This window comes from Lichenostomus cassidix, chromosome 1, assembly GCF_008360975.1.
Source record: "Lichenostomus cassidix isolate B80296 chromosome 1, HeHo_3.0, whole genome shotgun sequence".
Lineage (NCBI taxonomy): Eukaryota > Metazoa > Chordata > Aves > Passeriformes > Meliphagidae > Lichenostomus > Lichenostomus cassidix.
In genome coordinates, this window is record NC_139479.1 from 40,739,233 (window position 1) to 40,765,847 (window position 26,615).

The 26,615-nt window shown below is 39.2% G+C and overlaps 1 protein-coding gene across 2 annotated transcripts; it reads right to left on the reverse strand.

The window, feature by feature from the left end:
* Positions 1–3,839: 3,839 nt before the first annotated feature.
* Positions 3,840–26,596, reverse strand: GPR180 (G protein-coupled receptor 180). 2 transcript variants are annotated; one of them, XM_085057643.1, is made up of 9 exons: positions 26,222–26,596; positions 23,470–23,628; positions 21,666–21,860; positions 18,139–18,319; positions 17,890–17,939; positions 14,252–14,409; positions 7,813–8,004; positions 7,381–7,458; positions 3,840–5,692 (listed from the first exon to the last, which is right to left on the reverse strand). In XM_085057643.1, exons 1-9 carry the CDS (start codon positions 26,367–26,369, stop codon positions 5,534–5,536), a joined length of 1,320 nt encoding a protein of 439 aa, XP_084913769.1. In that variant the 5' UTR covers positions 26,370–26,596; the 3' UTR covers positions 3,840–5,533. The 2 variants fall into 2 exon arrangements, with proteins under 2 accessions (XP_084913769.1, XP_084913778.1); XM_085057652.1 differs by lacking the exon at positions 7,813–8,004.
* Between the last annotated feature and the right edge of the window lie 19 nt (positions 26,597–26,615).

Sequence of the window (26,615 nt, forward strand, 5' to 3'; positions counted from 1 at the left end):
GAAAACATGTTTCAGCCTGAAGTAAATTTTCATAGGTAATAGGTTACATAGAAGTCTTATGTAAATTTTGATCTCTTCTTAACAACTCCAATGTTCATTTTATAAAATTTGATTTGAAAATAATGCCATTGTTTTAAAAGAGGCTGGAAGGGTGAGAAACGAAGCAAAAAAAAGTATACACTAACAAGGTGCACATATACTCTTTCAGCTGTAGCTACTGTATTAAAGAAGGAGAGATTCCTGAGATACGTTGTTTTCAGTTTCCATTAATCCTTTTTTTTTTTTTTTTGGGAGGATGCTACAGCAGCATTAAAAGCCAAACTCGCACACCAGCCTGGACAAACTCAGGAGCACTTGACCACAGGGCGAGACAGATCCTCACCATCCCACCACAGCCTCCCGAAGTCATGCATCTCAGCTGATTAACCAGCTGATAGAAAAAGGCAGCCTTCCAGAGTACCCACTGCTGGAAACCTTTGCTCTTTGGGTTGCAGATGTTCGGATTAAGTCTCTCCTTACCCACAGGCAGACCTTGTGAAAAGCTGTGTAATGTCCTTGGTTGCCTTCCACCACTGTGTTATCATCTGTTGAAAAAATAGCACCCACTCCAGTCCTGTCTGTTTTCATGGTTTTTCTCTCCTCAAAAATACTTCCTCAAACTGGGGGCTGCTCATGACGCCTCCCAGCTCCTTTTGAAGGCTGCAAGGCACAACTGACTGCGTTCAAATTTAAATACTTTAAAGCAGTCAAATGGTTTTTCCTTTGCTGGAGCCCCCTGCCCCTAATGACACACTCCTGTTGTTAGACAATGGTCAAAGGCAGGGACAGTCCAACCCTTAGAATGCAAAATGCAGCAGAAGACACAGAGGAGATGGAGGAATTACAAGGCTGACAGCTTGAAAAAGACTGACCAACCTTGCAGCTGCCTTTCTGAAGGGGATCTGGCCCCTCTTCAATGTGCCTTTCATACCCCATCCTCAGCAGTGCCACCAGCACTCAACAAATTTGATGAACCTGGTTTGGTGAGCTAAAACCACTGAGAACTAAATTGGGTTTTTTTGGACTGCTGCTAAAGGCTGAATTTTTTACCAGTTTAACTCCTCAACTCCTGACTCAGACTGTGAGGTGACAGCCAGTGTCAGTTCAGGGGAAGCGAGAGCAGTGTGCAGCCAGGGGAACAGGGACACTTTTTCACAGCTAACAGCCCAAATTAGCTGCAATGTCAAACCACACCCTCAGGTCTCTGATGGCTAGGGAGACTAGAAAGATGGCAAGAGAGGGCAAAGGAGAGACAGGAAAAGCGCGAAATCAAAACAGGCCAAGGATAAAGAGAATACACACTACATGCAAAGCAGGGGCTGGACTGCGAGTGTTGATCGTGGGAACAGATGGAGAGATAGAGAGAGAAGTGACACCCATTACATTCAAAATCATATGTATGAGAGAGGGGGAGAGGGGAGGGCAGAGACAGAACATAGTGGAAGAGAGAATTCACAAGGCAGGAAATAGGTTTGCAGAAAATAATTGTTTAAGGAAAACTGGAATCGGAACTTAGCATTCGCTGGAAAATCACTGAAAAGGCCTGGTTGGATCAGTGCAGTTAAAAAAGAAGGATCCTTTGAAAACTGGCTTAATACTTTCTCTTCTAATATTTGACATTTGCAAGGAGAACCCGATCTTTGTATGTTGCACAGTCACACAAAAAGAGTTAAAAGATACAGCCTAACATCAGCCTTGGCCAGCCCCATAAACATTTATCTATCAATTGGAGGCAGAACATTGCACATTATAAACTAAAGCCAGTCAAACAAAGCATTCTTCTAGTTCTGTAGAGGATCAAGATGCAAACAAAAAGATTTGATACTTCCATGGCTTTCTACTGGCACAGGAACCTGAAAGAAATATTCATTTAGATCTGACTAAAAGCGTTTGTCATGTGTGGGAGGTCTTAGTATTGTAATATGTATTAGAAACTTGGTATTTTTCCAATCAAGTCTTTCCACTTCCATTTACATATATTTAGTTGTAAATATTCATTTTCCTACCTGAAGCACTTTAAATAAATGTACAATAAACAGTCTAATGGAAGGAGAGTGAATAGCTGAGGAGACCTGCAATAAGCGTCAGAACTGCTCCAGACTCCACGTCGCTGGTCAGGAGCAATGCAGGATGATGCCTCCTGACAGCTTGTGGGGGGTCTTGCAGACCAAGGTGGTGATCTCACCCTTTTGTCTCTTGAACTTGCCAGTCCTCCTTCCCAACCAACAAATCATAACTGATGCAAACTGGCATCTGTGCCAGCAGAAAAGGTTATGGCTGGCCAGGTGATGCCCTCTCACACAGAAATGGATTTCTTCAGAGCACAACCAACTTCAGTTTGCAGTCTTGTCAATACACACTTCTCTTTTGCAAGCACTGAACACACAGGCAATAGAATGAGCAGACACGGTAACCCCAACTTTATTTAAAACAGAGCTGCATGATGCACAGAAACTCTCAGGTGAAATGTTGTTCTCTGACCTCAGTTCACCAGTGCTGCTCACCATGGGTAGCAGTAGCAGTGCTGCCTTCAGGGGGACCCTGCTTCAGCCCCTTGCAGTGGTGAGGTATCAGGGAGCCTGGAGCAGCTGAAGCTCTCCCCAAAAATTCCCCAGCTGCATGGCAGCTTTCTGCAGGCACAAAGCTGCACCTCATACCCACTATGTACACACAGGGGCTATGGGCACAGGAGGAGTGCTTCTGTCCACTGCTGTCACCTAATGCAGTCCTGATGTAGGGCAGATCACCAGTTAACAAAAGTCCCAGTTTGTGACAGAAAACAATTTGTTTTTGGTGACAGAAAGCACATTCTAGAAATATAGTTTTCAAGTCAGGATACACTGATTGAAGACAACTGGAAGAAGGCTGGAAGCTATTTTTTCAAGATGAACTTATGAAATCAAATTGATAGGAAGGGTAATAGTGTGGATAAGGATGAAAAAAACAAGGTCTTATCAGCTGTTCTCACAGGAGATGTAAGTTAGAAAGGAGAGAGAGGCTTTTACGTACTTGAACCACTCTTCAGGCATGATCCAGAGGCTGTATGCTTCAACACAGAGTACAGGTTAAGTACGAAGCTTTGTCCATTAGTCATACTTGAAGGCTCCCCCCTGAGATATTCTGGACCAAATTAACTATTACTGCAGTCACAGTGACGTACTGCTATGGCGCATATTAATTATTTATTAACACAGAGTTGGTAAGCACTGGTTATCAAAGTCTGCTAAGAGACCTGGGCACCTGCTAAGAGACTCTTTGTACCACTTAGTGATACTTAATAGCTACAGTTACATTAATAGCAAAATTAAAACTTATTTTCAAGTAACTGAATCCAATGCCAAACTAAGAAACTAATGTTACCTGTTGACTTATGGGGCAACGTGGGAAAGATGTAAAAGGCAACACTTTATACTTCATGCTTTCACTAATGAACATGATTGGTTGTAGGGTACATTTATAAAGTGAAAATAAGGTAAATGGTATTGTAATACTGACTAAGTCAACTCAGAAGAACTACAGGAAGTAAGAAAGTACTTCTGGAGAATAAAACAAATGGAGTGCCTCTTCTCAAAGTCACATAGAGGTTTTTCTTGCATAGATTAAAACTTTTATCACGACAGATCATAAACTGTAAAGTAGTACTTGTGTCTATCAGAAAATTCTACTTTATGTGTGAATTTGAAGTCTTATACATGAGGACAGATAGAACTCTTTTACTACATTATTGGAGACTTATCAAAAACAGGATGCTTTTTTCTTGAGAAGATGAAAAGTACAGAGATAAGCAGAGAAATAAAGACTGACGTTTTAACCAATAATATTTTTGTGTGGTTATCAGAGGAATGCAATAATTAATCTTTTAATCATTCTGCAGATTGTGTGAAATCATAATATCTCATCTTTTCCAGCCTCAACCTGCCATTCTTGATCTGAATTACAAACAATAAGAAAGGAGATGATTTAATGAGCAACTTTGTCATGCTGCCATTTTGCCGTAGTCAAAGGCAAATGTCTAGTTTTGCCTCTAAACTAAAATGGAACAGACTTATGTTTCAACTGTGCTCACAACTGTGGCAAAAATAAATGGAAAAGTTAGGGCTATTTTAAAGCTAGAACCATTGTCTTCACATTTTCACAGAGACATAATCAAATACACACTGTTAAGAAGAAGCAAACACTGATTTACTAGAAAATAAAATCCATTTTGTGAAGAAACATATGTGTATGAAGTTTAAACTAAGCTAAATCCAAAAAGAAAAATTTCACTCACAATGGCAATAGGTATGTTCTTATTATGCAGGAAAAAATGTCAGCATGATTTAATCATACTCTATAAATAGGCACTTCAATAAAGTATATATTTACACTGGCTTTCTGAATGCTAGGGCATCACAAAACAGAATGGCTTTATTACAATGGATGGAAGATGGCAACTACTTAGAACCCAGTGCCAACATGGATTATAACAAATCCAGTGAGTATTTTGTTTTTCAATTATTCATAGAAAATTTAATCCTGATTAAGTATCCTTGGGCAGGAATTCATGGGTAGTTGATGACTGAAACCAACATTTATTTGAAATGCTTCTGTTAATTTAATCTGTGTATATGGCTTAATTATGATTGAATCCTCAATGTAACAGAAATGAATTATATCAGGATTAAAATTCTAGTACCACATCACCCATTCCATTTTCTTTGCCTTTTTTTTTCCTCCTTTAAAAGATGCAAGGCTGCTGTTTTAATTACCTTTATGTTGCTATGTATTCTAAGCCTCAAAAACTGTTTAGACCTTGATTACTGGATGAAATTTTTAGTTACATTTACTTTTTTTTAATAAAAGGCAGATATAAGCCCCATTTACATTCCCATTAGAATTTTAACCAGTATGAACATTAGATGCAAAAAAGGCTTTTCTTTTACACCGCTGGTAGAGGAAAGTTTCTTGCAGTCAGTTGTGAACATTTTACATATGTTTTCTAGAGGATTCTCCCACTTTTGTTTCCTCATCTTTTATACTGATACAAAAGATGCATTTTCTCTAAAGCATGAAAATAAAAAAAACCTTGTACTCATCGTTATGCACCACACCAATTTCACAACTGGTCTATTTTAAACTTGTTTGAGCATGTAGAAGTTTTAAGAACTGCATTTTACAAGACCTTCCAACCTAGTATTGACACAAAGTAAGGGCATTTTTGGTGTCCGTGAATGGGAGAGAAAAGATTCATTGTACTCTTCTGTGATACAGCTCAGCACCACTTGTTAAACATAAACAATAGCTATAAAACCATTCAAATTATGGATTTTTACACTCCACAATACTTTTAACACATCAATCGAGGAATCTTGTCAGACCAAAGGTCTGTGAAGTGCTCTGATATTATCACTCAGTTTTCCAGGGAAACCAGTATATCATACAAGTGTGACAAAAATACCTGTATATTTAAGTCATTATTGCACATTTATTACATAATGTATTCTCCCTAAACATCTCAGAAGTGATGTCGATTTTTATGTCCAGAGGATACTGTTAGTGGCAATGTCACCGATGACAGTGAAGATACTTCCCAATACAGACTATGAGATAGAAAAAGTCTGTAGAGGATAACCATGGAGATGCACTGACACAGGATAACACCTATGGTAATAATCTAGAGACAAGAAAAGAGAGAAAAAGAAACAGCAAGTGAAAAAAGCCTCTCACCAAACAATCCACAATAAATTTCTATCAGCATGAGTGCTTGAGGTTTAAATTTAAACCTTTTAATACTGCTGCAGTTACAAAAGATTTGAACATGAATCTCAAGTCCAGGATTCAGTCTCTCACACCTGGGTGTTTTTAAATCAGTAGATAGCCCTGGGCAAGTCACATAACCCTTCTGGCAGTCTCTGTTCTGGGGAATTTCAGACTTGCAATTCACCACCCATGCAGTTTCACAAGCAGAGGTGATGTTTAGATATTCTATTCTTACAACAAACAGAGTGGGGAAAAAAAAAAAGAAAGCTTGGAAACAGTTTGCATTAGCACAATCATGAAGCTGAGGATAGTGATTTATCAGTCTCACTTAGACCTCTTTCAGTTCAAGTCTCTTCATCTGTAAAAGCTGTGTAAGGCTGTATTTATCAAATGCATAAAGGTATAACTATTGTCTCTGACAAAGCACAGGTCTTCAGTTATGTACAGGCAGTCTGTTAAAATACATGTTTTTCTTAAATAAATATGGTATTTATTGATTGTGCATTTCTTTATTGTATTGAAGTGCACTAGAAGAAGCAAACACAGCTGAATTACCACAGCGTAGGAACTGCAGCTGCACATAGTGGTTAAACTTGCTCAAATGCAAGAGCAAAGCAATTGTACTCTTCCTTCAGTACGCTTAATATCTCAAAATACAGCAAAAATACTACTTCACTGATCCTAATTCTAGAGACTGTCCTACTGCCTTGAGGGTGTTTTCATCAAGCAAAACAAAAAGTCTCTTCATTAGTAACTCTAGAGGAATCAATATTTTTCTGCCTAGATTGCCTTTTGGTTTTTTTTTGTAAATCAAATACAGTATTTGATTTATTATGTGTATTTAATAGGAGTTTTTTTCTTTCCCTTACATAACCCCTACACAAGTAAAAGCTCAATTTCTGAATAGGTTTGCATACAAATGCACAGATGGTTACAAGCATAAAGAAAAGAAGCAAACCCTATCCTGGAATGAGGTAGTCAACCACCGGCGAATAGCAATGCAGTTCATCTGAACATGGCAGACTCCACACATGGACTTCTCCAGTTCCCAATATGTTTAAGCAACCAAGAAACCTAGTAAGTCCACCTTTGTTTTCAACTGTTTAGAGCTTACAAACCAAACAGCATATTTGGACAGATTTCTTGATCTAAAGAACACGGTTCAGCTACAGGTTCCCTGACCTATTTAGCCACATAAAGCTTTTAAAGGATGAAGACTAAAAAGCAAACAACAACAACAAAAAAATCCACTGGTTTATCTTTCTACTCCCTTTGTTAAAAGAATCCCCAAGGTGTTTTTAATTAAAAGCAAACAAGCAAACAATAAAACAAAACACCCCCTCCACATTTTCCTTTGACTTTACAGTCTCCCCCTCTCCCTCCCTTAACCTAGAAATGATTACCCTTAGATGATTTGAGCCCTGTATGCCTTTGTAAAATATGACTCACATTAGCATCAATGAGTTCTGTGTGACTAAGACTTTTCAAGTTGCTTTGGGGTCATAAGATTAACAGCCTAAGAGCATGAGTTTGCTAGCAAACATTAAACATGAAGAACAACTACTATTCAAATTTCATCTCTTTTATCTTGCCTGTACATACCTTTTCTCTTTGATATTCTCTGAATATTACAGCAATGGTTGCAAGACATGGGTGGCACAAAAACCAGAGAATGCAGGCCTAAAAAAGATCATGAGTGTAAGCTGTAAAATGACTACATGCCAGCTTAGAAGAAAGAGATGACAGTTACAGGAACTACATTTACATTTCTGTCTATTTTATGAACCCTTTGTTTAATTTTCAATCAACATAACGAAAACCACACAATGAAAGGTGGGATTTCTGTTTTAAAAAGCTCTATACTCCTTGTCAAATTAAAATGACTACTTAGAGTATGATGACAGGGTGCAATGTAATCAAATCAGACACTCGAACATTAACTTTCTTATGAAGGAATGGAGTTTAGTGCTTTAGTCAACTGCATGCCAGAATTACATTTACAGAAGGGACCAGTTTGCTTGATGTAACCCATACTTTGGCAAAGGTGATATAGAACTCCCTTTTCAGTGTGCTTCTCTCCACCGTGACGATCTGGTACAGCCCAGCAGCCAGTGACAGGGCCAGGCAGACTCTGAGGCCAATGAGCAGCCCACTTGCTAAGCCATGGTGTGAATGGTAGCTGTGGTGATTTGTATCTTCAAACTGCTCCCAAATTAACAAAAAGCTCTGAAAAAGAACGACAGCAAAGTACACTCAGAATAAACCATGTTACAGTAAATCTCAATTAACCTTCCTATCACAGATTAAGGTATCTGGTAATACTCCACTCTACTTGTTAGCCACTGCCACGCCAAGTAAAAAAACTCAACACACTCTAGTCTGAGCTGCTTTTTTGGCGTGACCTTTTACTCCAACTGCAACTGGTAGGAACAGAGTCTCACTTCTTGGATTCTGTAACTTTTAGAATGTTTGATAAGTTAAAGTTTCCTCTAATTTGGATAGAGGGAATGTAGCACCTTAGAAAACAATCTAAAATAATCACCTGAACACTCGTCCTACTCTGCAGGAAGACCACTACAATGATTTCACAGAGCTACAGGGAGGTGTCTCCTTTCACTTGTGATCCACAACCTGTAAAGCTTGTTTCAAAGGCAGGCGACTACGCCTTTTCTTTCAAAATCCTAACAGGATTCACTTTTCTTTTCAAAGATGGGGAAGTAAGAGGGTGGTGCTGCTGCCCCTTTTATACAATAGCCTTAAGGCTCAAGCATTCACCCAGGTTGAACTTGTATCTCCCACAATTCCCTTCTTTGCCTAAAGGATATCTAATTCACATCTCCCACCTCCTTGGAGAGTGCTGCAACTGCCAGGCTATAGGGTGTTCTTGGGTGGGCCACTCTCCACCCCTTCTATTGAAGCTGTGCCATGGTGGAGAAAAGAATTCAACATCAGCTAGGTCAGAAACTGGGAGCGAGCCTGACTCTGCAAGCACCTGGCTCAGAAACCTCCTAGGGTCTAGGAAAGGGAGTGTCACAAGCTACAAATGCCATTCCAACATCTGGGCAAACTGTAGCCAACAGATAACTATATAAAAGATAGTAATCCCCTCCTTAACTCCCAGTGTTTTATCCGTCTCCTGCAGAATCCAGTTTTGCAGGAGCACTGGGAGAAACAATATTGATATTCTCCAAGGAAAAACAGACTAACAAGTGCCTAGCTTCTGAATCTTAGTTGTGAAGAAGGCAGGCGCCAACCAGTTGCATTAAAAATGTGTCTTGCTGAAGAACACTTTTTCAAGACTTTGGGAATGCTAACATTATAAATTAGAATACACATAAAATTTAGACTCTCACAGTATCATGTAGCAGCTGAATGGCATTTCAGAACTTGAATATACACTGGAATCCAGTCCACCTACTGCACATATCTAACTTGCACTGAGGCTTCAGGTGCCTAATAAAGCAGGTTTTCTGAAGAAAGGTAGGCAAATTTGATTTATGAGTAAAGTAGCTCTGAAGGCCTTCAGAAGCAGACATTGTATGGCTCAATTTAGAAATATAAATTAGTCAGATTCCTTTCTGAGCACATTCAAAGGCTTTCTCACTACATAAAGACAAAAGGTTACTAATATTAACTTTTTAAAAAATGTGTAATCCACCTGTGCCTTCCAAAGGTGGGTGTCCTTGAGTCTCATCAGTTGAGTACTAGAATAATTTTTGCTTAAGATTATCCTCAGAGAGTACTCTTGTGCTTTCCCCCTCCCTTACCTGGAGGGGACACAGCCCTGTCATTTCACAGCTGCTGTAATTGCAGTTACTCCTCAACTACCTGGATGGAAAATGGAAGGATGAGAGAGGGACAGACATAAAGTATGCACGTCTTCAACATCAGTGATTACCAGCAAACAATCTGACCAACAGCTTCAAATGTTCTCTCAGAAACAGAGTAATTTCAAGCAAATGTCTTCAAATGATCAAATTACTTGACTGAGAATTCTGCCAAGGAGTAAGACTGAAGTAAGACTAAACTGCTCCTGCACCCCTGATATACAGCATGGTGTTTGGTAACTTTGTGTCTACAGCACTAGTTTTGGCATGAAATTGATGAATTCCTATCACAGAAGTTATTTCAGTCCAGTTAGAACATGCTCAGACAACAAATAAGGGTTCTACCAGTTACAGAATCACTGCAGTCTTTTTTTGATATTTATATTTGGGAACAGCCAAAGTATTTAATTTCCCCGGATGTACATATTCTGCTTGAGAAAACAGAAGACCCCTGAATCTATGTATAGAATCTTCCTGACTCAAGCAAGTGTCTGGGGGGAAGCCACAGGCTGATGGAGATAGAACTGTGATACTGCTCTAAAAAGAAAATATCCTTGCGATCTATCTTACCTTAAAAACCAGAGCTCATGGTCTAAATTTTCCTTAGTCTACATTAAGAGTAACAGCAAAGAAGGAAGCCACTTTCATGAGAAGATGACAAAGAGCTGGAGTAAAGGAATCGTGAGAACAAAGCCCAAATCCTCATAGCGTAATAGTGTCTGACAGCAGAGTGTGTTCTGGACTAGCTCTTTAAAGAGCGTAAACAACACAACACCAGCTGATCAAAGGCTGTGTATGGTGACAGGAATGTGAGATCACAGAAGTCCAGTTTCCCTCAGCTCCATTAGATTATTCCAAAATAAGCAGAAGGCAGAGACATTAGAGGCAGAGATGGAACTGTCAATTCAAGACAGTGCAAACTTGGACAAGGTGAATGTATCATTGCCCTTACTATGAGCTGGAGCTGTTCTCACTTGCCTGGGAAAAGCAGGATCTGATAAAAGAGAAATCTGTGCTATCCAGTGTTTCTAGGTAAAAACAGATTAGGCAATCTGTTCTGAATAAAGAAGAGCTTTCATAGACAAGCATGATGTCAAAATTAAAATCTCTCTAGTTGTGGAATATATTAAAAAAAAAGAATTAAAATTTGGTTGAGAAACCAAGGTCAAGAAACCCCAAAGTCCCTTACCTTGGCCACAGAAAGGCAAGCAGCAGATCACTTAGCTGCAATATCAAGAACAAACTGAAAAACATCAGACATCAACCTGCTGAAGTAGACAGAGACGTCTTTCGTTGGCAGTGAGCAGAACTATGTTTGAGCTCTGAGAAGAAATCAGGGGGGATAATTCTCATTGTTATCCAGAAGAACAACTGTGCTTAGGCTGTAGACAGAAGAACTGAATGAGAGAGGTAGCTAAAGGGCTGACTCACACTAGCTATGTCCAACATTAAAGTCACAAGTGCTTCTTCGTAAGCTGAAGCAGAATGACCATCCCCTTGTTTACACAATACACTGTTCAAAATGCCTGACTTTACCTGTACACAATCCTGACCTATCCTGGCTCACAGTGGACACCAACCACTGTCCAGTACTGGCCCTCCTCTTCAAATACTAGAAGAATGATGACCATGGATATTGTCTTGATGTTCCAGATATACAAGCTGAACATCCACATCCATATGAAGAAGAACCAGACACTCTTCCTTTATGTCATGAGGAAACAATTGCGGTAGAACTCCTCCTTCCCTTCACTATGCCAACATTGACTTTATGACAAGCCAAGATAACATATCAATCTCCAGCAAAGACAGGTTCTCGTGGGACAGATCACCCCTGAGAGGCAAGGGAAAGGGGAAGAGCAAAAGGGAAATTAGAAGTAGCAGCAAGGCAAACTAGCTGTTTCTAACCATATCTAGTGCTCAGGTATCTGATGTCACTCAATGCCAGTACAGCAAAAAATGGTTTAGATCTAACGTCAGAGGTAGAGCCCATTCTGAGCACACCTAAGCAGCCCTGCATAGGGTGATGTCTAATGCAGTAAGATTCTATGCCATTTTGATCAGGTTCAAAGCAATCAGCTATCTTTCCAGAATCACTGCCTCCAGTCTGGTCAGCCCTGAAAGCTGAAACTGCTCAGGGCTATGTGACAGGAAGGGCCTGCCATCAATAAAGTTCTGTACAAGGTTTGTGCCTCAGCAGCAGAAAGTGGAATTTTTAATGAATGCATGGCAGTCTGGGAATCTTTTGTTCTGTGGCTCAAATAAAGAACAAGTTAAGGCAAAGGGAGTTGCTAAATGGCAGAGTTGTCTCTCCTTTGAGATGTTACCTCTCTGCAGCTGCAAAGACCACAAGACATTTGCTGACTAGAAGGCTGTGTCCACCCTACACTGAAGGTAACCCATAAACATAGCCCAGGAAATTGCTAGTGTTTCTGAAAGAACAAAGAGAAAAAATCCACAGCATCATTACGAAGAGGAGAAAAACCCCTGAAAATTTGCTGAGTAATTTGAACTAGCGGTAGGCAAAGAGGCTCAGATATTTTGCCAGTCAAGACTGCATTTAAGTTGAAGAATAAGATGTTTTCTCAGGCTGTCCACTTTCTTGACTTCCCAGAAGATGAGATGAGGACAGGTACAGGAGAATGTCAATAAAACTAACATGCTGCAATCTCTATCTGCTGCATTAGGGTAATGTGCATGGTTTCCAGCAGCCTCCTCACCAAGTCCTCAGAACATCTCTGATTATCCACATAAAGTCTGTCCAATCTCTGGCATAGCAGGAAGCTGGCTCTCCCATAAGAATCTCTGGGAAAGATCAGAACAGGAAGAAGGTTATTCTAGGTTTTTAGTCATTGAAAATGCCCACTGATTGATTACAGCAGATCAAACACCCATGTCAATCTCAACAGATCAGTGAACAACTGACTAATCCAGAGATGAACTCTTGAACTCACCACCTTGATAGAGGTGATACGGTCTAAATCCTGTTTCCCTGAGCTCAACAGCGGCACTCTGTATCAAATCTGGCACACTGTATATTTTGTATGCACCTAACCATGAGATGGAAAATATCCTCTCCAGAAGGGCAGGGATACTCTTGGTGTGAGGCAAGTTTTGCTGGAGACAGTAGACACTGATAGAGGGGTGCAAAACCACCCAGGCAATGACATATTCCCATATCCATATTCTGTTCCTACAAGACTCCTGCCAAACCTGACATTCCCAATAGTACCAGGAGGAGATGTGGTAGAGCTGTGCCTTACTGGTGAAAAGTAAGATAGACAATTTTGTGCTAATGCTCCAGTGCTGCTCCAAGAGCCAAAAGATGAGTAATGGACCAGTCTTGGGGGAAGCAGCATATTTGTATGATGCCTACCCACCTTTTACCATAAGTAACAACCAAAACCAGATCAAGCTGATTATACTGTCTTTTCTATGTATACTAAAAGGAAATAACAACAAAAAAACTTTCCAGTCTCAAGTGGAAGAGTACTAACACACCCATACATATGCACTAGTGCAGAGGCATGAATGAAATTAAATACTTTAGAAGTCATCTTTACTGCCAGCATGTAAAATTTCTGGTGCTTGATAGGTTCATTCCACCTTACTTAGACACCCATCTTTAAATTTCAACAGTCCCATTGACCTTAACAGTCTTTGGTTTATATTCTTAATTAGCAAGAAATGTCAGCTCCCAGCTACTCCTAATGTTCTAGAAGTCTACTTATTTAGTTTAGAAGCAGCACTAATTACAGATACTACCCAAATGGCACAAAAATCTGCAGTATAATCTCTTCCTCATTACTGTCTCCAGTTTCTCCCTGCTCTTCTCTTTCTCAATGGTTTTCAAATTCTCTTGTCTTTATGATGTGATTTAAAAAAATTTGTTTACAAAAGGCACCACCAGGGTTGAATGATTTCCATTACAATTTACTTTTAAGTTACTGGTTTACTTAACTTTCTAATTTATACTAATGGAAAATATTTGAATGAAATTATGTGTCAGCCCATTTGTATATTTGCAAGACCAATCCTGCACATGAACCTTTCAAGAATTCCCTTATATTGATTGAAAGGATCATTAGACATTCTATTTGAGTGCTTCCAAAAGGAGGGCACTGATTATTTCCTTTTTTTCATGACAAAGACTTTGTCACAGCAGCTTTTGTCGTCTTTCCTCCCATGCTGCTGGTTGTCAACCCACATAATGTAGATCACAATGCCTCAGCTGTACTGATTACAACTATTTATAAGACTACATTACAAATCAGATCAATAAAATGACTGTGCAAAAAATTGTTTAAAATTTTTTTTTCAGTCTAGATTGTTCCACTAATCTGGTTCACAGCATAATGCTACAAACAATTGTCACAACCAGGAGTTTGGAAAACTGTGGGAACTTCTTAAGTGGTTTTACTGCTAAACAAAAACATACTGTGGAGCTACACCTTAAATTGTTAAAGTAAAGAGAAGGTGGTGTTACCTATTAGACATACTGGGTGCACATTATGCTGTGGGCTTTTTTCCAGTCTTGATACTCCCTCCCTCATAAAATTAAAATATTGAAATTATTTGGTTCACAGTTCTGTCATACTTAATAGTAGCTGTATACTTCAGTATAAGAATGAATATGAAATACAAACCTGTGTAACAACAACTACTACAGCAATGCCAGTAGATGTTGGACTGGAATCCCACTGAAGAGGTCTGCCATGAGATTTCTTCATTCTGCCTATTGTCCAGCCCATACACAGACTCAACAATAAATACAGCATTTGTATCTGTGAGACTATGTCACACACTATTGAAAACAAAAGAAAAATTAATAAATTACAACAAAAAATAAAATTCTGGTTTGTTTCCTATAGCAAAAAGAAATATTATGTATACCCACAAATGAAGATGCTTATGCCTCTGTACCACCTTTTAATTTTGATGAGTTAGATTAGCTGAAGTTGCTTTGCTACAAAGTGTGGCTGTTTTGTGGAGTTTTCAGTGACCAAACAGATCACTATCAACTTTCCTCCAGTTAAGCTGCAGTTCTGCAACAACATGGGCACAGTGCCACATCTTTCCAAATGCCACTCTTGTGTCAGGGTAGTTTGGGCTCAGGAGTCCATCTGCATAAATAGACTTATAAATGCTAAAGAACTAAAATCATATGTATGTTAATCATAGTGCAAATATGAAACATGATGAAATGAACTCCTTTCTTTGCTCTGAAGAACTTTTGTTCAAAAATCTGATAGGTACATTGTATTTTAAATTAATTGCACTTCATCTTAAGGATATAGTAGCTTGCAAAAGAAAGCACGAATATTTAGGACAAATTCTACTCTGAGATACTTAAAGGGGAAAATATAATGAATAACCCTAACACAAACTTCATTTACAAAAACAACTTGCCTGTATTTCACTTTATTAAATGCAAAGTACATTTGCCTCATTTTGCTATGTCCATTTTTACCTCTGTTTGGGAACAATTAACACATACTCCATAAAGTTACATTCTTAATCAGTGTCTCAAACTTGTGTTTGAAGCTGCATCAGAATAAAGAAAACTTTAAGCTCGAATATATTAAAGCCTTTATTTGTTAGCCTTACTGCAGTACTAGTGACAGTAGAAAAACCTGAAGTGATTGTTAGCTTCAGACCTGGTAAGTTTTTGACTTAATGAACAATTTTAAAGTTGGTTTTGGGATCTGACTCATTGTACTGGTGAAGCAGAGACGTAAAAGAAAAATTGATTCTTACACTATGTAAACCGTAAATTTGGTTCAGAAACTAGAGATTGGGCACTACACACAGCAATGCTTTCTTTTTCGCTTCATTAATATTTTAGTTCAATTATATTTGTAATTTTCATTTACACTATCAGGTACAAGAATAGTATTTGTGTCACAAAAAAACCAAAGGTCTACTTTTATATGACTGGACTGTATTAAAAAAGATAAATACCTCCAACATTTACTAAAAATACTGGCACAAAAAATGTTGCCATTTTGTACAAGAAACTAATATGGATACAAAGGAAATGTGTCAAAAGAAGATCAGCTACAATATTTCCCTGACACTCAGCAATACTTAGCAAAATAGGGATATGAAACAGACTTCAAAATGTAATTCCTGGGATATGCTTGGTATTTGCAGAGTTTATATGCTTAAATGCTTCTTAATGTATTAAGACACCTTTGCTGTTTAAGATCTGCCAAGAGCTTTTAGTAAATACAAACTTGATCATTCTTTAATAAAATGAACCAGCACTTATTTTGGGAAAAAAATGAATTATTTTCCAATGCTACCTATGGAGAGACAGTACTCACTAGAAACAGAATTGTTACATGAACCAAAGGCATGCCAAACCAGTGTCACAAATCCAAACTAGACAAATGACTGAACAATCTGTGTGTTCTAGAGGGAGCATTTTATTTTCTGTCACTCCTTAAGATAACCTGCCCTAAAAGGTATAGCCAGGCATCATCTCTCAATCATATCTTGGGCATAGATACTGCTCTGCTTCAGTGTGGTAACAATTCAAGTGAATTCCCAGATAAATTTGTGTAAGACAAAAATTCACAACCATCTTTAATCTCTGACATCCCACACACCTTGCTACAAAGGAACGAGGGTGAGAAGAATTTTAAAGATTACAATAACCCCACAATATTCAGGGTCAGTGTTGTCTGATTTCATCACAATTCATCTTTTTTGACGGTTCAACAGACATAATAATAAGTCTTTTACTTTTCACATTTCATTCTTACCAGAAGTTAGAAGAACACAATTTGCAATGCTTTTAAGTGCCAGAATTATTTGTGTGATTTATGCGATTAGCTTAGGTGGTTAATTAGACTGAGGATCAGGTCTTTATACATGGTAAAGACTAAATCATACCAGGAAAAGAATAATTGCTTGAGATAGTATCAGAACAGGTTTTTAGAAAGATATTCTGGCCACACTGCAATTAATAGAAATCTTAACATTTATTTTCAACTCAGATTTCTGTTGTGATATAGGAAAATGGTATCACCTTCCACCTTCAAACTATACTACTCGCCACCAGGCGCTCCTCAGAATTGTAATTGCCACTGAAGCTTTCCACATTTCTATTACTTCTGCTCTTTTACGGTTTTGGAAACCACCAACTTTAGAAACAGTGAGATAGGAAAACTTTCTTCTATTGATTCAAAAATAATATTAATTATAACCTTTCCTTAATCTAAATAAAAATGAGGTTTTGACTACAATGCATACACTAAAAAATCTAGCATGCAGCTATTCTCTCTGAAGTTCTGGCTGGATAGTTAACACTGGGGAGGAGTTATGACTACCTCCCTATTCTCCATTTAATTTCATTTCAAGAGATGAGAAGGAATGTTTAATAATACAGTTGCTGGAGAGGCTGCAAGGAGCTGCCAGCTCAAATGGTTAAAACAAGAAAGAGGCAATTACTGTGGTGCCAAGTGCCATCAAGAGGCTGATAATTCCAACTGCAGCCTTCTAAATGAACTCTATGAAGGGAAATATTTATCAACATAGGCTGTTCCTCCCCAACACTATCACACTACCACAGTACTACTTTCTTGGGGTGCTTCAAGCCAGTCAAAAGGAAATGTATTTGCTCAGAAAGAACCCCCAATTCTTCAAATGTGAACTGCAAAAAAAAACCCCCAAACTACCCAACAACAATGCTTAACCCTGAAGAATGGAACAAGAGTAAGTTGGTGCATTTTGGAAAGGGATGCTCTAGGAATTTAGTTCCAGTGAGAACTCAGAATATCTATACAGAGCGGAGAAAAATGCTTTGGTAGCATCAAACTTTCACATAAGCATTTTTTGGATCATGCTAATCATAAATTTGTGCCATGAAACACCCTTTCATTTAATAATTGTTAAATTTGTTAGTGAAATGACAAACTCTATAAAACATGATTAAGTTTCCTAAAAAGCTTGGCTTTCTAGATCAGACTCCACAAACCTCTTCAATGTATTGAAAGACTTACTCAGGTGACAGGCATGTCTAAGAGTTTGTAGAAAGGAATGTCAAGACAAAAAAATCCTTTGAAAAATCCTAAACAATATCACAATTGTATAACTTCCAATACAGTTATTGTAAACACCTAAAACCATTCCTTTTCTGGAGGAGCAGTTTATAGTATTTTATATTAAAAATCCAATTATGTGATCCAAGATCATAGTATAGTCCAGCAACAGCATTTGTTAATGTATTATACAGATTCATGGGAGGAATATGTAAGAATCAGGAGACAAGCATACTCACATTCTGCCAGACTTCCCATAAAAGGAGCTCCTATCCCATCTCTCGAATAACTGAAAAAGAATAAGAAGATTGCATTTTTAAGTGGGAGTGTCTTACATGGGTGTTTTCTCTTACATTTAGGCAATGATGCAGTTCAAAGGTCAGTCCCACATTTTGCCACAATCCACCCCAGGCAAAATCATGTTCTGATCTTTACAACACATTGTTCTTCAAGTCTAACGACTGAAAGCAAAAAAGGACCAAAGGTACCTTGAGAAGTGCAGGTAGTTGGCAAAAGCTGAACCAGCCTGCAACAGTAATGCAATTGTCAGCACCTTTAATACACCATGCATAGGTCCACGCTTCCTAATTGTTTGCCATAGGGATTGTGCATATATGCATGCAGTTATGAAGTATGCTAGGACAAGCAGGAAAAAGAATTCATGTAATCCTGTGGAAAAAAAAAGAAACACAGCTTAGTTTTTACAAGGAAACATTCCTACTAGCAGCAAATAACTAAAACAAAACAGTGTGGTTTTTTTAATATAACCATTGGGAAATACTTATCAACTGTTACATAAAAGTGGCAGTACAGATAAAATGTCTAAATCCTAGTCAATTTTATCCCCAAAAAATCAGTGAATTTTTCAGAGAACTGATTATTATTTGATCTGACAAAGTATTTTTTATTCAGCGGTACTTTTTCTGAGCATAGAGAGGTTTGCAGCAATTACCAAACTAGTATAAAATGGCACACAGGTTCTTGATACACAGAAAACAATTGCAGCCCATTTGATCAGTCAGAAACACACCTATTAAAGGACTCATTTTTAGCTCTTTTTCTTTTGTTCGTTTGTTTCATTTTGCAAAGGCACAATCCAAATTGAGAGAACCACAGAACAGACTTCTATTTTAATCTTTTTAACCACTGGGTGTCACTCTTCCTCCACATGAAGTAGCTCAGGAAGCACAGTTGATCAAGTCCAAAAACTTTTAGATAAAGTAGCACCGAAAACAGTAATTAGCTCTTACCATGAATTCTTTTGCACTTGTCTATAAAAAAATTCCCCAAGTGTTTTTAGATTACTGATGCAACAGAAGACCTCTAATTTTCAGTCTGGCAGTAGTCTGATAAAATGCTCCCTTTAAAGCCTCGATCATGAAAATCTTTTCTATTGTCTGTAAGCTTTACAACCCATCAGGAGCTCCCAAAGGGTCAAAACCAGTGAACTATAAGCAAAAAATGGGCAAACAAACATTTCTCACAGAAACCTTACATTTTCTTTCTCCAACCTTCCTTGAAATCTAGTAGTGCCCATAGAATCAGACTCTAAAATATGCTTTTTCTCCAGCAGCAAAATAACTCTGGTAGAAGTTTCCAGCTAGCTCCACCCAAAGACTGGGAAAGAGCAAGTATACACATTTCAATATCTGAGTTGAAAAACATTATAACTGGATGAGTCCTGAATAATACCTAGCATTATAACTTATATGACTGAAATTAAGCATTTTGGACATACGCACAGTAAAATGGGAGAAAAAGAGCATAAGGTAATAAAGATTCTTAAAAATACCAAGCCACTCTGCTTCTTAGGTACACCAATACAAACGCATGATTTTTGAGTGACACAAATATGTGGTTCAGATCAAATCTTTATTTTTCCTTTGTGCTTCAAAAACCACCCATTGAACTTGGCGAGGACTTTGTAGACAAAAGTTATTTCTCACCATGATGAGTGAGTATCCTTGGAAAACTCTTTAGGAAAATCAATTAGCTTTTAACAGACATTAAGCATTTATGATAGAAGGCTCCTTCCAACCATAGACAGAGTGTGGATTATTGGTTTGAGACCAAAAGGGGTTAGGAGAAAGCTGCACTGACAACCAACTATAAAAACCAGAGAAGTGTAATTTTCAACCTGTCTTCTCTAAGTTTCCTGACTTTCAAGGATCCTAGAGCTGACAGACAAAATAAAACATACATACCTTACTTGAAATACCTAACTTCAAAGCTCTTAAAAATGCTGTTTTCGAAACACCTGTTCAGCTGCCTTTAGAAATCCTAGATACCACCTAGATACCATGTGTTATGTAGAAGATCCCTGCCATATCAAATAAGATTACTTGCCAGGGATCAGAAGTCAGGCCTCCTCATCTCTCAAGGCAAACATCTTAATCACAAGGGGACAAGCCTCAAGTTCTTTCCTATGCTTTCCTTATTATCCATTTGATTTTTGAGATGTCCTATGTGAGGCCACAGCCTAAAGTAACTCAAGTGAAGGATGACCTAACTAAAACCTTTTGTAACTAGGTAATTTTTAATTGCCTGCATGAAAGAAACAAGAAATGAAGCTGGATCTTCTGATAACCTCACATCCTAAGTTTCTATGGAAAAATGGTGATGATTATTTCTCAAAGATGCATTAAAAATTAAATTTAAATAGAGAGAGAAAGAGAAAGAGATTAAATTCTCCTCAGCTCTTTGGAAGTAGACCAGTGCATATAACTTCAGGATTCATGGCAACAATGCAGGTTTTAATTCTGAATCAACAGAGGTGTTCTTCTGCAACTCTGGAAGACATGGCATGTACAGGTCATCTTGCTTTCTACTTGTTAGATCTAAATACATGCATCCAGCATCTTTACACACCCCCTTGTTCTGCACATAAGCTGTTCAGAGTTTTGCTACCAAGTGCTCAGACTCCCTACAAAATTCATATAGAGCCAAGATGCCTCTCTAGGAGGTCTCTACACCACTTTAGTGGGCCCTATGATGCCTTGTAGCTGCTCTGCCCCTTGATTTAGCAATTACCCCTTTAGCTATTACCCCTTTTTGAGAGTAAGTAAATTAATCTAGAATTCACTTCTGATGACAAAATTCACCAAATAAAACCTGACAAGCTAGAGAAGTGAAGTTTGATTTCAAGCCTTGCAATCCAGATTATTAATGTGCTACTTTCTTGCATATCCTGCTAAATGTTCCACTGAATATTTCCTTCCTTTCCAAAAATGAGCTGACTTTGCTCCCTCTATATCCTCTTGAGACCAGCAGGGCATTTGATTCCAAGCACAGCAATTAGGTTCATCCTGGGTATGTAGATTCACTCAGTATAGGAAGGCAGACGAAGCCTATAGGGCCCTTCCCTCCCAACAGACCCAGCTGACTGACATGTTGTTGAGGCTTCCCAGAGCAGAATACATTAGGCTGGATTGTCCAAAGCATACAATTTTATGTAGGCATTTCTTTAGCTGCTGTCTTGAGTTTTTCTTTGGATGTTTAAAGATTTAAAATTGCATATCTTAATTATAACAAAATCAGGACTGGAAAACTTAATCTACAGCCTGTGACCAAGACACTTATCAAGATTTCAACACTGAACTGAAATTGCACTGGCAAAATGTTTTATCGTGCTTGTACTCATGTTGCACAGAATCAAGTTTCACACAGCTAAGGAATTTCATTAATTCATTAAAATCAGGTATTAAGTTCATATTCAAGTGGAAGATTACAATTTCAGCATGTTAAAAATACCTATCAGCAAATATTTTAACACCGACTTTCCTTGAGCATCTACACTTCTGGTTAGGCAGGTTTTGGAAAGTCAGTCTAGGGAAAGGATAGGATTTTTCTGTGATGACAGAAAACGAACTCAAGTTTACTCTTCGTAAGAACACAGAATATGAAATATAAGAGGCTCTGCTATCCATTCCCCATACTCTTCCAAGCACAGTGAGTACTGATTTGAGTAATCAGATCCTTAACTTACAAATCTAATTTTAAGAAAAGAAAATCTTACCAGATTCCCCTGCGCTAAAGTGATCTAATGGATTCCCTTCTGCATCTGGGTTTAGTAAGATCATTTCAAACTGAATATCCTCGGATTCAGAATAATTCTCTTCGCAGGTAAACTTGTCTACATAAAACACATACCATGTTTCCGGATAAGGAATCTGGGACACTGTCAGATTTTGCTCTGTGTGGTTCACAGTCACTTTGGAAGAAAACAAAGAAACAAAACCAGGAGTAAATACTTGATTTGTTTGCTTTCAGAAAGAAAAGTATTGATTGTACTTGCTTTGTTTGCTTTCCATACACAGTAGAAAACAGACTTAGTTTTGAAAGCTATCCATAATAACAGAGACCAGACCTCCATCTTTTGTTTCAAGTAGGTGCAGGCAAGGGTTGGTGAGGACTCTTAAGTGTAAGGAAACCACATCCCTAGAAATGACATCTGTGTAAGATTTCATTATGACAAATGTTACAGGAGATCAATCTGTTACTCTAGGATTCTGACTGCACAAAGGAAATGCATTTAAAAGAGAAGCTATTGTCACTTAAGATACATTTGAATGAAGCTTCTAATATTAGTTTAATTCCTTAAAGGAAAATTTATGCTTTAAGTACCATTACAATCAACAAATAGTGCAAAATTATTATTTCACTCTGTTTGTCTTCTAGTTATGTAAGTCAATGCTTCAGTGTTTTACTGTTCTTTCACATTTAGATGGGTTCTCAAGCTTTATCCTGATTAGCTCATCTATGATACTGCACTGAAAATTTTCTGACATGTTTTGTATATTAAAGCATGACAGATTTGTACTATCATGGAAATATAATTTAATTTTTGTTTTCTCGGCTTTGAAAAATGCCATTTCCATGACACTGGAGAACAAGAGCCTCCTGACAAGTGAAAAATGTTCCTTTGTAAACAAGAGACAAAAAAACAACCTACATATTTTATACTGGTATAACTCTCAGCTCAAATATTAAAAACACTTTAATGAGAGATTCAGTGAAGAGTATCAAATTATAAAAGGGTGAAATAGCATTAAGTTTTAACAGAGTCAAGTTGTAAAGTAAGGCAGAATGACGCAGGTTAATTTTTGCAGAAAGACTTATTCTGAGGTAGTAAAAGAAAAGGTTTACACTACAAAATTACCCTTTTACTTTGTACTTGGCCTACACACTCCCACCTTACAAACATTTGCTTCAGAGGTTTAGAGGTAATTGCAGCAGGTTCCATCAGTTTGCCTCTGATTTTTTTTCCTTCCACTGCAATGGAAGTTACTATTCAAACTGTGCATTTGACTGTCCCAAACATTCAGATTCTTTAGCTCTTCAGTCTCCTAGTACAATGGTATTCTTTGTAAATTCTCTCATATCTACAAGACAATCTCTTTTAAGGAAACTTTGAGATTAAAACAAAACAAAAAGAAAGACATTTACTCCAAGACAAGCTAAAAAAAATCTCTGTACTGAATGACTAAATGAAAACTTCAGCCAAGTACGTACTCTTTCTGAACCATTGTGAACACATGAGAGCACGAACTAGAACTGGTCAGAAAGTTTGGTTGTTTGCATTAAAGCCACTGCTTGTCATGGATTTCATTCTCCAGCAGTATACTAAATCATAACAAAGTCTTCTGAAGTGATACAAATAAAGAAATTTTATTTCTTTGCAGTATTTTTAAATTGCAGAAGACCAAAGTTCTAGTTGATGGAAAGTTCAAATTCACTGAAACGAGTATTCTAAACACATAGATAACTTAATAGAGTTCTCAGTACTCAGTTTGTAAGGAGGAAAAAAAGCAGTAACTCACTTGTCAGCTGAGCTTTAGAAAACTTCTCTGTACAGCTGTGATCTTGAATACTGTTCTCCAGCTTCTGCCATTCCTGTGCTTGAAACAGGTGAAGTCTAGCTGCTTTTGCCATAGCTACTGCTACATTCTTGATTCTGACACACAGAACAGCATGGTCACCTTGATATTTAAAAAATAAAATCAACTATTCTGTCTCGATGTCAGTTACCAGCAAAAAGACAGTGTGGCACAGATTTTTTGTATAAGTAGGTTGTATAAGTAGGTTTGTATAAGTACACCTTCACATTATTCTTGAATTTTTACCACTACTTCCTAATGAAAGTATTTTATGGTCTTTCAGAAACAGTTTCTATGTATCTCATTAACAAACCACTGGATGCACAATTCTCTGTGGCGGTACTTAAACAAACCTCCACCATAACCCATGTGTCATTAACCTTGTCTACTACAAACAGCCTTCCCTCCTCCCCCTTTTCTTTTTCCTGAAACAGACTTCCAGATAACATTTTTTCCCCTTCCTCCCTCCCACCCCAAATTGTATTTTTTTGAGTTAAAGACAGTGCTTCAAGAGTCTCAGTAACTTCACTAGTTATTAAGACTATTGTGGCATGACTATGAGCATCACAGGGTAGCTCTTACATCTAACACCAGAAAGATTTATGTAATTGGACTTTCATGTTATGGATGGATTACAGTTAAAATACTTAAATAGAGATGACTGATGTCAAATTGATGCAAAAAATATCAAACTTCAAAAGTGTTCTCTAATGTGTCTGTAGTCTGCCTGTAGAATCACAGAATGGGAGAATGGCTTGGATTGAAAGGGACTTGAAAGAACACCTGGTTTCCAACCCCCAGCCATGGACAGGGACACTTTCCATGGTTGCTCAGAGCCCCGTCTAACCTGTCCTTAAACACTTCCAGGGATGGGGCATCCACAACTTCTGCAGGCAACCTATTCCAGTGCCTCACCACCCTCACAGTAAATATTTTTTCCTAATATCTACGCTAAACCTATTCTCTTTCAGTCTGAAACCATTACCCCTTGTCCTGACACTATAGGCTGCATCTTGATATATAGAAATATTTTAGTTATTTTAGAATTAGCTCATTTGACAGAATTTATCTTGTCTGAGTAATTCCACAATCCTCAAACTTGTTTTCATAATTTCTTTCATGTACTGCCGTAGACTTTAACCTAAAAGTATCTTAAATGAAAAGGTAGAATTCAGTGGAAAAGAAAAATCAATTGATACAGCAAGAGCACAAATTCCATACAAATTCACACAAGCTTTGAGTGGCTTTCTATCTGTCATAGCAACCTTCTTTTACTCCTAATGGAGGTACCAGCTAGATGTGAATCAATAGACTGCTACCAGGTTCAGATAAGGAAGATCAGAAGCAGTTACAAGACAGGTCCTGCAAAAAACCACAAATAAGCTGATGTCCTGGGATCTGTAAAATGTTGTATGAACTACAGTTTAGCTAAGAAGATTTTGAAATATTAACAGAAGGCTCTAAAAAAAGCTTTACCCGAAATAGTTGTTGGTATTCATGCAGAAAGAGGAGTATTTCTATGCAAATATGCAACATCAATTTATAGAATGATATCTGAACACCGATACCACTCATCTTGAATCTTAACAATCTTTCCTCAGATTTAGACAGTGCACTTTCCCCCTTCAGATCTATTTAGAGAACTTCTACAATTAAATTCTAGGGCAGTGATAATTAACAGCTTTCAAGTCACTTCAGAAGCTATCTCCACCCTATCTATCACTTCTCATTCAGTGCTGGAAGGTCATGCTCCAACTGTTTTGCTTATGTCACGTTTTCCTGCATCCTATTATATTTTGAAGCACTCCGCAGAACTGTTCTGCCATGAAGTTCAATGGGAAAGAAAACAGCCTAAGCTACTGAAATGCTGAGCATATAGGAAAAGCAGGCTGACCAGCACAGCCTTGCTGTACATAGCCCTTGTTATGGCCACACACATCTCTTTCTGCAAAGTAAAACTCCTGTAGCAAGCACAGTGCTTTCCAGCCTTCTGGAGGGGCCATTCCAACAGGATTCCGGACCACTGCTAGGGCTCTCTTTCAGCACGACAGTAGTCACGAAATTACTACTAAGTAATTACTGACTAATAGTAAAAAATTATTACTAACACGGAGTTAATGACACGGGAAAGAAAAGCCGTTGGGAATGAGCAGGTGAGAATTTTACGTCTCGATGCGCGGTGTCACCAAGAGCACCCGGCGACAGGGCACAGCCACCTTCAGCACCGCTGCCGCTCGGTGGAGTTCCAAGAGGGAAGGAGGGATGCGTGTCGCCGTGAAAACGCTTCTGCTCTCCCGGACACTCGGGCGGGAGTGTCCAACCCAGGCTGCGGGACACGAAGGGAGGCACAGAGCCGCTCCCTGTGACCCACAGCGCGGGGTGCTGCCAGCTCCCGCAGCCAGCGCCCGGCCCCGCTCCGGCCGGCTCCTGCTGCTGCCCGGGACCCCCGGCAGCGGATCGCACCTGTCACACGTCCCGGCGGAGAAGGAGGAAAAGAGGGAGGGAGGGAGCGAAGGAGAGAAGTGGGGAAGGAGGGAGAGCTGCGGGGCTGACCCCGTTCCCCGCCCCGCTGCCCCTCCGGCCGCCACCGGTTCCCCCGCGCCCCAGCGGCTCCTCACAGCCGCCCCTTTCCCCAGCGGCCCCGTTCCAGGACGGCACAGCCGCTCTCCCGCTCTCCTGCCCTCGGGGCACCCACCGTGGAACTGGAAGCGCGCCACGGGCTGCCACGGCTCCCGGCGGGCGGCGGCGCTGGCGAAGCCGCCCCGCAGCGTCTTGCCCGCGGCGGGGCCCCAGCAGCAGCAGCCGGCGGCGGCGCCGAGCAGCCAGAGCAGCCGCCACGGCATCGCCGGGACCCGCCGGACACCGCGATCCTCCTCCCGCGCTGCCCCACCGCCGCGTCACGTGACAGCCCCGCCGCGCTGGGCGCCAGCGGGAGGGCGGCAGCGGCGAGAGAGCCAATCAGGGAGCGCGACCGCCCCTGGGGGCGTGACCGAGCAGCAGGCCCCGCCCCTGCGACAACGTGTCCCGTTGCTGGGTCCGGCCGTAAATTGAGAGACCCAGAGTCGTAAAGAGTCGGCCGCCGGTCGCCG

Excerpts from the sequence above, each read along its gene's own strand:
- GPR180 (XM_085057643.1), bottom strand. The coding sequence starts at position 26,369 with ATGCCGTGGCGGCTGCTCTGGCTGCTCGGCGCCGCCGCCGGCTGCTGC. Across the intron at positions 14,410-17,889 it reads TATGGGAAGTCTGGCAGAAT|TGTGTGACATAGTCTCACAG; the intron begins GTGAGTATGCTT and ends TGTTTTCAATAG. Across the intron at positions 7,459-7,812 it reads TCTATATCACCTTTGCCAAA|GCCTGCATTCTCTGGTTTTT; the intron begins GTATGGGTTACA and ends GATCTTTTTTAG.